Source organism: Syngnathoides biaculeatus, chromosome 6 (genome assembly GCF_019802595.1).
Source record: "Syngnathoides biaculeatus isolate LvHL_M chromosome 6, ASM1980259v1, whole genome shotgun sequence".
NCBI classification, from domain to species: domain Eukaryota; kingdom Metazoa; phylum Chordata; class Actinopteri; order Syngnathiformes; family Syngnathidae; genus Syngnathoides; species Syngnathoides biaculeatus.
In genome coordinates, this window is record NC_084645.1 from 23,615,264 (window position 1) to 23,627,556 (window position 12,293).

The 12,293-nt window shown below is 45.8% G+C and overlaps 1 protein-coding gene across 12 annotated transcripts in view; it reads left to right on the top strand.

Moving 5' to 3' along the window:
• Positions 1-12,293, top strand: part of LOC133502492 (unconventional myosin-IXAa-like) — a 122,661-nt gene that overhangs the window by 101,739 nt on the left and 8,629 nt on the right. For 8 of the 12 annotated variants that reach the window (XM_061823341.1, XM_061823340.1, XM_061823336.1 and 5 more), the window contains 12 exons: positions 975-2,114; positions 3,758-3,827; positions 4,064-4,267; positions 4,848-4,945; positions 5,704-5,810; positions 6,771-6,991; positions 7,124-7,240; positions 8,697-8,885; positions 10,738-10,785; positions 10,880-10,991; positions 11,296-11,357; positions 11,430-11,622. In XM_061823341.1, the coding sequence (XP_061679325.1) occupies positions 975-2,114; positions 3,758-3,827; positions 4,064-4,267; positions 4,848-4,945; positions 5,704-5,810; positions 6,771-6,991; positions 7,124-7,240; positions 8,697-8,885; positions 10,738-10,785; positions 10,880-10,991; positions 11,296-11,357; positions 11,430-11,622 (2,561 nt within the window). The remainder of the gene's footprint in view (positions 1-974; positions 2,115-3,757; positions 3,828-4,063; positions 4,268-4,847; positions 4,946-5,703; positions 5,811-6,770; positions 6,992-7,123; positions 7,241-8,696; positions 8,886-10,737; positions 10,786-10,879; positions 10,992-11,295; positions 11,358-11,429; positions 11,623-12,293) is intronic. The other 4 variants (XM_061823339.1, XM_061823347.1, XM_061823346.1 and 1 more) reach the window with 2 other exon arrangements.

The window sequence follows — 12,293 nt, forward strand, 5'->3', positions numbered from 1 at the left end:
GTTTTCGGGAGGCAAAAATAGGCGACGTCTTGAATGGCCTGAAGGAAAGAAAACGAAAGACAAAATATTGAGCTGATCAGTGGATGTTTATTCAAAACTTGGAACAACCCAAGTAATTTCCGAGATGACAAAACAACTCAAATCGCAAAAATGAGAAGTTTGCTTTAAATACTCTGGCTCTGTGACTCACTCACCTTGTTTTTGAATCCATCCCTTAGTCCCGATTGACTAAAATTAAGATTACCTAGTCTGTCATGGTTTTTTGTTCTGTGTCATAGAAATTTTAGATATTCATCTTATTCCAGTGGCGCCGGCAGAGGCCTTTCGCCACCGAAGGCGGGCCACAAGCTCCGGCGGCGGGCCGCGAGCCGAGCTATCAGGTGGCGGAGGCCTTTAACCGAGCTTCGGTGGTGACTGAGGCCTTTAGCCTAGCTTCAGCGTCCGGGGCTAATGAAGCGGGCGGCGCCGGGCCACGAGCCGAGCTTCCAGGCACCGGAGGCCGTTAGCCCCGGACGCCGAAGCTAGTCTTAAGGCCTCCGTCACCTGATAGCTCGGCTTGCGGCCCGCCGCCAGAGCTCGCTCGTCAGACTCCGCGTCATTCCACCCGGAGAACCATCCGAATATTCACCAATTACAGCCACAGGTTCAAATCTGTATGGAAATATTCCTCTGTCTTTCCGATCAACCAATACTGCTATTTCTTTATCAGATGAGGATAACTGGGCATAAATGGTGTCCCATGTAATCGAGCGTTTGGAACAGCACCTAACACGCCACGTCCGCCCACGTCGGTCATGTGATTCGCGAAAATGGCAGCGCCCCTGAAAAGTCGTAATTGTCGATTAAAAATCTTCTCAAAACACTATTAAAAGAGAGAGGATTTAGCATCACGTTGACATGTCAGCTTTTAGATGTTTGCATGTGTAATCAAGGTTGTGGCAGTTTTTACAAGTGCGAACCTTCCGAATCTTTAGGTTCCGAGAGCTCCAGCAGCTGCATGAAAGGCAACCACCCACCCAATCCGTTCAAGGACCCATTGATGACCTCGTCTCGTCATCAGGACAGAACCTCTCTGGAGAACCGACGGAAGACTTTTCACTCGCAGAGAAGGACCCGGATCGAAGTCGCAGTGCGGACGAGGCAACCCACAAGACTCGATCCAAGAGAGAGAGCAGGCGGATGAGAGAACTGGAGCATGCCCAGTTCAGCTTGGAGCTTCTCAAGGTTCGGACCAGTAGCGTTGGAACGCCACCTCAAGGAGAGCTGGATCCAGAGGACAGCGCCTGTCCAGCAGAAGACCACCACAGACTTTCACCTCTGGGGTCCCTTGACAGCATTGAAATGTTCACGGCCGAGGACACGGAGGCCGAAGGTTCGGGAGACTTTGGATCCCAGTCGACAGCTCCTCAGGTGTCTACGAATACAGACGGTCACGCTAAAGACCCGCTGAGAGATTCAAACCACAACGAAAAACCCGAGATGAAGTCACCTCTCAGGACTGAGGGTCCAAGGGCAACTTTTTATATCTCTTCTGACCAAAGTCCAGTTCGAGAACCAAAATGTGAGAGCCCCAGCAAATCTTACAAAGACAGACGGGAGTCCACCTCTCGAAGGCCCGTTGTGGTTTTGATCAGCATGCAAAAGGAGAGCCCTCTAGACGAGCGGCTGCCGGTACCCCAAACTCCAGAAATAATTTCTCAACAAAGAGAAGCACCGTCCAGTTCCCAACGGATGCATGTATCAGATTTAGATGTAGGATCTACGGTTGAACCACTACATGAAAGGACTACACAGTCCACCCTTGCAGAAGGGGTTCCTTCTTTGGTTCCATCTTCAACCACTCATGCAGCAAGTCCAGAAGCACCCGGCCTTTGCTCTTCAGAAGTCGACATTAAGGTCACCCTGGAGCCCAAACCCGGCGGTCCTCCTATTCCATCGGGTCAGCAGGAGAAGAAGACTGTCCCACCTGGCCAGGGAGCTCCCAGCCAGGCCCTTGAGACCAAGCCGCCCAAGGCCCAGAGGAAGACCTCGGCGCAGACTGTGATCGTCAACATGACGGAGAAGCCCGCTGGCACTGCGTTCTTGCCACCCAGACGCAAGCTGCCTTTCTCGAAGTAAGTCCAAACCATGACAAGACCGCGTTTGCTCTCACCGGTACTTCCACTTGGCAAGAGATTGAACAATTGCCGATGGCACCGCCAGTGAACAAATTCTTCTACGTTATTGGCAAAAGTGTATCTCCGAATCAGAATCATCTTTATTTGTTCAGTGGGTCAAAAACACACAAGGAATTTGTCTCCGGTAGTTTGAGCCTCTCTGACGGTGAATAATTTTGAGACATAAAAATGTAATAACACAGTTGCGTGTAGTTGCTAAGATATAAAAGGTTACCAGTAATTTGGTAATACTGCTAATTTTTTTTTTTTGACAATTATCCAAAAGATTTTCTCTATCAATTTAGAGAAGTTTGAAATGACTAATCGAGTAGTATAATCCAGTGAAATTCATCCACTTTAAAGCGACTCGTAGCGCGATCATCTGGAACAGTGTCAATTGTGCAAATGGTGCAGATACTTTTCAAGCAGGTTTCTCACCTGGACTCTGTAAATGAACTTAAGTGACATCCCACGCTCTGTTAATCGGGTTGAATATGATGTCGGTGCACCATTTGGAGTGGTAACAGCCTCAAGTCTTCGGGGAAGGCGTTCCACAAGGTTTAGGACTGAGGTCATTAGTCTGACCTGCAAAGCAGTCCAGTTTCTCTTCTTCTTCTTTTCCTTTGGGCGTATCCCATTAGGGGTCGCCAGAGCGTGTCATCTTTTTCCATCTAAGCCTATCCCGTCCATCTTCCTCTCTAACACCCAACTGTCCTCATGTCCTCCCTCACAACATCCATCCATCAACGTTTTCTTTGGTCTCCCTCTCGCTCTTTTCCCTGGTAGCTCCATCCTTACCACCCCTCCTACCAATTTCCTCACGCTCTCGCCTCTGGACATGCCCAAACCATCGAAGTCTGCTCTCTCGAATCTTGTCTCCAAAACATCCAACTCTGGCCGTCCCTCTAACGAGCTCTTTTCTAATCCTATCCAACCGGCTCACTCCGAGCAAGAACCTCAACATCTTCATTTTTGCCACCTCCAGGTCTGCTTCCTGTTGTTTCTTCAGTGCCACCGTCTCTAATCCGTCCATCATGGCCGGCCTCACCACTGTTTTATAGACTTTGCCCTTCATCCTAGCGGAGACTCTTCTGCCACATAGAACACCAGACACCTTCGCCACTAAACTCTCTCATCTGTCTTTCTGGTTGTCGTCACTTTGGAACAGGACAGGGCCATCCCCAAATTGTTGCCACAAACTTTGGAGCACGCAACCCAAATCCTTTGGTATGCTGAAGCAGAGTTACTTTGGCGAATATTTTGGAGATGGGCCCTTCCTGTTCCAACTTGATTGTGCATCGATACACGAAATAATGAAGTAGCACATTGTTGTCTACTAGCAGGCCAGCGGTTATATTTTGCTAAATTACACCAAAGACAAGCCAAGCAAATACTTTCTATCCTGAACCCTGAGAAAATAAATGCCTTCCACAATAATTATGATTCGGTTCTCATGCTGTCCCTTTAAAAGCGACTACTAGCGACCAACCGCCATCGTCAATTGTTTTTCTTCCACCTTCTGCTGCTTATTGTTCACAAATATTATTGAAAAAAAAAAAAAAAGGTTTTCCAATATGTTTAACTGTAAGTATTCCTTGCAGGTCAGATAAGGATCTGGTCAACCAGGAAAGGTCTTTGTCCATGTTCAGAGATGATTCCAGAAGCAGAGAGGTGGATACACACTCGATTACACGCTTAACACACAGCGGCTGGGCGACCAGCGCGTTTATGGTCTAATTTTAAGGCCCCCCCCCCTCCCCCAGTCCCTTTTTTCATTTCTATTATTACTGCAGTCTTTGTTGTACGTGATGCTATTTTTGACTGCCAGTAAATGATCAAAGGCTTCAATTTATTGTGGAAATGAGCTGAGGTGAGCAGGTTTTGACGTTCCTTTGGTCGCCCGGCAGCAGGTGGGCCGCCCGGGCCCCAAAAAGAAACCGCGCATGTCCCGGACGCGCTCCGACTTCCTCACCCGCTGTAACTCGGAGGGGGCGACGCAGTCAGACGACGACGACGAGTACTACGTCCCCGCCCACTCCCGCACGCTGCCCCCCACCCTGTGCCCCCCGCGCGCCCGCCCCAAGGCCGACTGTCACAGTGACTCCGAGATGGTAATCGGCGTGGCCCCCGACCCCCGACCTCCTCCGTTTTCTCGCCACTTCCGCCGACTTCTCCGGGAGGAGCCTTTTAACATCACGACCTCTCACTGTAGCTCAAAAAAATCAACAAGTTTCTGTATGCTTAGAAACGGAGCGTAGCCGCAACGACGAACGCCGCCAGCTGCTGCACGTCCGAGACGGGAATATGGGCTGCTGCATGCCGGAATGGTTCAAAACTTTTAACTAATGACGCTCAAGCCCCCGGAGCATCACTTCCTGCGCTCCTTCTCTTCCTCGTTACTAATGAACGTTCGGTACAGCATGAAAAGAGAACATGAACACTTCTCACAAGAAGCGTGGGATGTTCGGCTTTCGGGGGAAATTTCAGAATGCATTTTAGCTTCATCCTGAAATTTCACCCCTGAGTCCAACATCCCAAACTTTTGTTGTGGGTGAGGTACGCCGACTGCAGTTCGAGGATGCACTGTAGGAACAAACGTTATCGTGGTTTCTTCATTGACGTCTGCAACATTAGATAACGACTTCATCGTCGTTCTACTCTCTCACTGGCGCCCGTTGTTATTTCCTTCAGGAGTCCCACAAAGATCCCAAGAAGATCCATAAAACCATGTCATCGGGAGACTTGGGCAAAGTAGAGGTGCTGAGGAAAACCTCCAGTCAGGATGGAAGGTAGAACGACATCTGTGATTGCAAATACTGTATCAGACTCAGCATTCGGTACTACAGCGGCGCCTCGGTTCTCGAACACAATCCGTTCCAGAAGGCCAGTTGAAAACCGAAATGTTCAAAAACTGAAGCGTGTTTTCCCATTGCAATGAATGGAAAATGAAATAATGCGTTCCAAGCCTAAAAGACAGTATTTTTTTTTAGCTTTTCCTGATAATATACTGCATAGTAGAAATACATGTATAGTTTAAATACTTTATATAATTAAATAATTTAAGAAATATATTTATTTTTTTGCTTAAAATGTATGCTTTAGCAGTAGAGTATGCGTATCTGTAGTGACTCGGCCCCCAGCCTTGTAAACCTTTTTTTATATTAACAAAAGTGCAGAATAACTTTAAACAAGCAATAATGAGGGGGAACTAGTTGCGTCGCACGCAGTCACGCGCGTTACGTTGTTTGTTTGTTTTTTTTCAGGGGTGCGTTTGAAAACACAATAACAAATCGTCGTGGGTCAGCTGGTCGGGGCGATGGAATACCAATTTTAGTTCAAAAACCAAAGCAAAAATATCTCCAAATTTTCGTTCGAAAACCGATTTGTACGAAAACAGAGACGTTCGAAAACCGAGGTACTACTGTACTTCAAAATCTAAAACGGGGTACTCTCATCCTGACTTTTAACATCTGAAATGGTTTTGAAAATGTGAGAAATTTCAGACATAACCGGAAAAAAAAAAAAAAAAATTTATTGTTCATGGCAGCCGGATGAGAGGGAAGATGCGATTCTGGAGTAAAAACAAACACAGCGGGAAGAAAATGTCCAGGGAGAAACCGGCCGGCAGGAGCGACGGTCCTGCAGAGACGCTTGGTGAGAGATTTATGTTTATATTGTCATTAATAATATATGTTTAAACAGTTTCAAGGGCAGGAAGAAACGAACTGTTTGAATGCATTTGACTCCACCGATACAAGTGACCAGGATGATTGTTGTTTTCATGAGATTCTTAACCACAAAGAGTGGAACAACACACGTACACAGACAATTTAACAATACCCACCTGTATTTATTCTTTATCCTTTACCATAATGTGGCAAAACAGTTTAATTCTCTGCATTACTTTGAATGAAGTCAATAATGTATATTTATATATAGCATACAATAGAACAGAGGGCGGCACGGTGGATCAGCTGGAAAACGTTGGCTTCACAGTTCTGAGGTCCCGGGTTTGATCCCGGACCTGCCTGTCTGGAGTTTGGATGTTCTCCCCGTGCTCGTGTGTGTTTTCTTCAGGCACTCCGGTTTCCTCCCACATCCCAAAATCATGCAACATTAATTGGACACTGAATTGTCCCTAGGTGTGATTGTGAGTGCAACTGTTTGTCTCTATGTGCCCTGCGATTGGCTGCCAACCAATTCAGGGTGTACCCCGCCTCCTGCCCGTTGACAGCTGGGAAAGGCGCCTGCACTCCTCGCGACCCTTGTGAGGATAAGTGGCAAAGAAAATGGTTGGATGGATGGAAGGACACAACAGAACAAAAAAAAAAAAAGCTTTTCGGATCCTGGAACACATTACTGGCATTTCCATTTGTTTCAATGGCAAGAGATGATTTGGGACATGAGTGTTTTGAGTTATGTCGAAATTGAATTCAATTAAACTCGTCTCAATGCGCCACAATATTTTTATTCCAAGCACCCCGTCATACACCTCTCAAGGACCTCTAAAAGATTTAAAGTGGCTTATTTTTCAGGTCAGCGATATACTCATTGACGGCTATATTTTCCCGCGGACCACTAAGACTTGCGTTTCCCCGCGTGTCCGTCCACCAGAGGGCCCGTCCCCGCCTGGCAGTCCCGATCTGGAGGCCGCCCCCCCGCGGGGGGTGCGCGACAGCAAGGAGAACAAGGAGCCGTCCCCCAAGATGAAGCGGCGCCGCAGCGTCAAGATCAGCAGCGTGGCCCTGGAGCCCGCCCAGTGGCAGAACGACGCGCTGCACATCCTCAGCTCGGCCCACGACTATCGCACCATGAACGACTTCCTCCTGAAAAAGGTCCCGACTAAAAAAAAAAAAAAAACGCCACTCGGTAGCACACGTTAGAACGGTCTCAAAACCCATCCTTGCATTACCGCCAAAGTACTCGAGTGTTTTTTTTTTTTTTGTCTTTGGCGTTCGCTCCGTCAGATCGCTGACCTGGAGAGCGAAAACGGCAAGAAGGACACCATGGTGGATGTGGTCTTCAAGAAAGCCCTGAAGGAGTTCCGCATCAACATCTTCAACTCGTACTCCACCGCCCTGGCTGTGAGTCCCCGAAGGCCAAGAGAGTCCTTCTCAAAAATTTCACGCCAAGTAACAATACATAAAAATATGAAACTCTCCAAATACTAATGAGCAACACTATTAACTTTCCACCAAAATTGTGCTTTTTATTCCTAAAGGGTAGATTTCATTTTATATATTTAACATTATTGCCACCTATGGTATTATGCCTTTTTTTACAGATGAACCTAAATATAGGAAATACCATAATTTCTCGACAATAACGCGCACATTTTTCCCAAAATATTTTCAAAACGTTAATAGAGCGCAATAAATTTAGGTATGGATGAAAAATAAAAAAATACAATCGCATTGTGGAGTTGTATACAGGTACATCCAGTGGTGAAAAAAAAAAAAATGCATACATCTACATTTCAATATGATATTCGATGTCTTGTGTTACACATTTATATTACGGTAACGTGCTCTCAGAGCTCACATTTTTACGATCGTTAGCGTAGCATGCTTGTAGCTACCGCACCAAAGATCGGAAACGACTGCCCGTGAGGTCGTTTGAACTTAAACAAAGAAAAAGAAAAAAAGGCGACTCCAACGGCTCGTTGCGCTGCGGCTTTTTAAAGAAATGTGTCATCACTCGTGTCGACGCCACCGCCAGCCCGGAAGTTGCGCGGCTGTCCGAAACTAGGATAGGTCAATGACTTCAGCTGGGTATCAAAAGAACGTGAGCGCAAACTACGCAGTACGAGCGACATGGACACAAAAAGTTAAACATTGTTAAATAGTTTCTATTTTTAAGATGTGTTATCAACAGTATTAATAAAATGTTCCGCCATCATTGAGCAATTATTTTAGTCGGTTTAGGGATTCTGTTCTGACAATTGCAGGGACCAGGACAAGCGTGTCCTGTAGCCTGTCCCGAGATTATATAACGGCTATATCAGCACGTGCGCAACGATTATTATTAATGATTGTTGTACGGACAGTTTTTTGAAAAACAATACAGACCTAACAAAATATAAATACAGATCATTTCTCATATTCTGAGCATATGGATAGCGGCAAATTGGTGGTGCGCATTGTACATGGGTAGAAGGGTTTTCCTGATTTTATAGGGCAACTTTGGGGGCGCGCATTATTCTTCGGGACGCATTATACTCGAGAAATGACGGTACTTTAATAATGATTCGATGCGCATGGAGGGCATGAACAGATCAAATGAGTCAATAATCAGTAATGTGAATGTCCAATAGCAAAAAGCCACGATAACCAAACACACTTTTAGGACATAATTAGTGTCAGCACACCAACGAACCCACAATACAGTGGAAAGACTAAAGTCGGAAATAATAACAGTGGACATCATCTAACTCTTCTTACTCTGTTTTGGTGTTTTTTTTTAACATTGTTTGCAAGAATAAGGAAATATGATGTAGGGGGAAAAAAAGCAGAGGACTCATTATTCCATATCACCTGTCAGATGGACGACGGTAAGAGCATCCGTTACAAGGACCTGTACGCCCTGTTCGAGCACATCCTGGAGAAGACCATGCGGCTGGAGCAGCGCGACTGGTGCGAGTCGCCGGTCAAGGTGTGGGTCAACACCTTCAAGGTCTTCCTGGACGAGTTCATGACCGAGTACAAGCCCACGGAGGGGACCATCGGCAGGGTAAGGAGGAGCTCAACGGATGAGCGGACTCAAACCATACATCCGAGGAATAATGTCAACCGTGTCTGTTATTGATGCCACCCCTCTAAATATTTGGTATATTTTGGCCTTTAATATTTTTATTTGCAACTATACCCAACATGTTTATATAGCCGTCAAACTAAGGGAAGAGTCCAATGACAAGTCTGTAATATTTTGTTTCAATTTCTCATGAGCCGCTTTCAACTACAGTACACCCTCGGTTCTTGACCACAATCCGTTCCAGAAGGCCGTTTGAGAAGTGATTTGTTCAAAATCTGAATCGATGTTTCCCATTACAATTAATGGAAAAAGAAATAATGCGTTCCAACCCGAAAAATGGGCTTTTTAAAGCATTTTTTTTAGCTTTTCCTGATAATTAACTGCATAGTAGAAATACATGTTTAGTTTACCATAATTTCCTGCCTACAGAGCGCACCTGATTTTAAGCCTCACCCAGTACATTTGTAAAGGAAATACCATTTGGTAGATACATAAGCCGCACGTGTGTAAAACACGCAAGTCCCCACATTGAAACATGAGATATTTACAAAGAAAGACTGGCCACAGAAAGAGTTTTAATACCTTAGCTTAGCTTAACGTAGCAACAACACGGTAGCACAAACAGGGCTGTTAAAAAAAAAACACAAAAAAACAGCCGCAGCAGCTACACAGCAGCAACACAGTAGCACAGCACTAACAGGACCGTTTTAAAATGAATAAATCACTGAGACGTGGCAGTAACACAGCAGCAACACGCTAGCGCGGCGCTAACAGGGCCTGTTAAAAAAAAAACATACGGGTAAAAAGCACTGGGACACAGCAGTAACAGCGGCAACACGTGAGCACAGTGCTAATTCTATTGCAGCGCTAACAGGGCCGGTTAAAAAACAAACATACTGGTAAAAGTCACTTCCTTGGCACATATATTCCACCGGTCTCTTACATTTTTCCGCTCGAGTGCCCCCTTGCGGCCGTTAGAAGAAATGCACGCACAAGCCGCAGGGTTGAAAGCGTGTGGAAAAAAAGTCGGGGCTTACAGGCCGGAAATTACGGTAAATACTTTATATCATGAAATAATTTAAGAAATATATTTACTTTTTGCTTAAAACGTTTCCCTTAGTAGTTGAGTCGGCTAGGCTCGGAGTGCATTGCCGAATCTGTAGCGACTCGGCCCCCAGACTTGTAATTTTTTTTTTTTATGAACAAAAGTGCAGAATAACTTTAAACAAGCAATAATGAGGGGTGGGAGCAAATAATTTTTTTTTTAATTTTTACAAAAAAGTAACAGAAAAACATTAATTCGTAACCCAAGTTAACAAAATCTTTGAAACAAAACAAAAATGCAGAAATGCTAACGTAACAGAGCAATTATTAAGGTTCACAAGGAAAAAGCAATGCAAAACTATCAACAATCAAATCTCTTTGGTGGGGGTGACTCGCCCCCCTGGAAGTTCTTTTCTTTTCCCAAAGAACTGATCTACCGTCACTTCTTTGGAGCCACGATTGGGGGTTCGTAGTCCTCAAAAGGAATAAAAATAAATGTAGCTGTCGGAACGCGTCTGCCTTATGCGCAATAACAAAGCACGTTATGTTATTTCCGGCTTTTTTCGGGGGCGTTCGCGTACTGGATTTCCGTTCGAAATCAGAAGCAAAATAAATCTCGAAATTTTCATTTGAAATCCGATTTGTTCGACAAGGGGGCCGTTCGAGAACCGAGTATTCACCGTATCTACATTTCTTTTTCTTGCTATCGTAGTCTAATTTTCCTTCTTTTAAGGTTGAATTTAATTCCGATGAATATTCCCCCCCCCGCCCCACCTGTTTTTTCCAGGCTGCCAAACGAGAACGCAAAAAGTCCCGCAAGAAGGACACTGACGTCGTAAGTTCAAAAAACAGCGTTTGAGCGTATGATTATTATAATCCATGCGCGTCTGACGTGTTTTTTTTTTTTGTTTTATCACCCCTCCCTGCAGGTGGAGGAGCACAACGGCCACATCTTCAAATCCACGCAGTACAGCATCCCCACGTACTGCGAGTACTGCTCCTCCCTCATCTGGATGATGGACCGAGCCTGCGTCTGCAAACGTGAGCGCCATCCAAAAGTTCCGAAACCCGTCGAGCTCAACTCTCGCGAGGTTTGCCCAAAGTCTCACGTGACTTTGGAGAAGCGCACCAAAGCCGGCCGGGCCTCGTGTTTCCCGCTAACTCACTTATTCTACACTTCCTTTCTTTTTCCTCCGAGGGGGGAGAAAAATTGGATTCCCCCCCCGCTTCCTTCTATTGGGTTATCACTTCGGAGAGTTTGATTTGACGTTCAAACCAGTCGGATGCTTTCACCGCGCTCACAGACTGACTGCCGATCGTTGTCGTTGTGCTTGGCGTGTTGCAGTCTGTCGCTACGCCTGCCACAGGAAGTGCTGCTCCAAGATGGCCAGCAAGTGCAGTAAAAAGGTAGTCGCCAATCATTCCCCAGCCTTGTTTTTTCATTTTTATTTTAACGGGAGTCTTGTTTACGTCACCAAGTACGATCCGGAGCTGTCGCCACGCCAGTTCGGCGTGGAGCTCTCGAGGCTGACCAGCGAGGAGCGCAACGTCCCCCAACTGGTGGAGAAGCTCATCAACTACATCGAGATGCACGGCCTCTACACGGAGGGCATCTACAGGAAGTCGGGCTCCACCAATAAGATCAAGGAACTGCGTCAAGGGCTGGACACCGGTCAGTTCCGAACCGCCGGCGTCATCGTTCAAATGTTCCTCGCGAATTCTTTTCGGTCAACGTCCGCCGATATGAAACTTTTTCCAGCGTCGTTCACGCTGATGGAATTTTATGCCGTGGGTTGCGGCCAATATTTGGGTGACAAACGCCAGCTTCGGTGGCAGCAAACGTCACGGCAAGTGGCAGTGTGGATGATGCAGTATAAAAGAAAGTATTACTGCACTTTACGTATGAACCGATTGACATCAGCTTTCCTGGGAACTTCTGTAAGGCCGACGATAGCACGCAAGGCAAAACATCATCAACGGACTAACGAAACGGGCATCGATGTTGCAGTAATTACGAAACATTTCAAGAATTAATATTTGAACGAAGCCAAGCGTGCAGACAGAGCGTACATGTGTGCATTCTGTATCCTCTGTTAAAAAATATATATATAAAGTATACTGTATATATTTATATTTATATAAATATATAAAGAAAATGGATGGATGGATGTGTCTATATACCCCGCCCACCTCCTGCCCGTTGAGAGCTGGGATAGGCCCCAGCACTCCCTATCGAGCCTCGTGAGGATAAGCGGCAAAGAAAATGGTTGGATGTATCTATATAATTAATTGGACACTCTAAATTGCCCCTAGGTGTGAATTGTGAGTGCGGCTGTTTGTCTC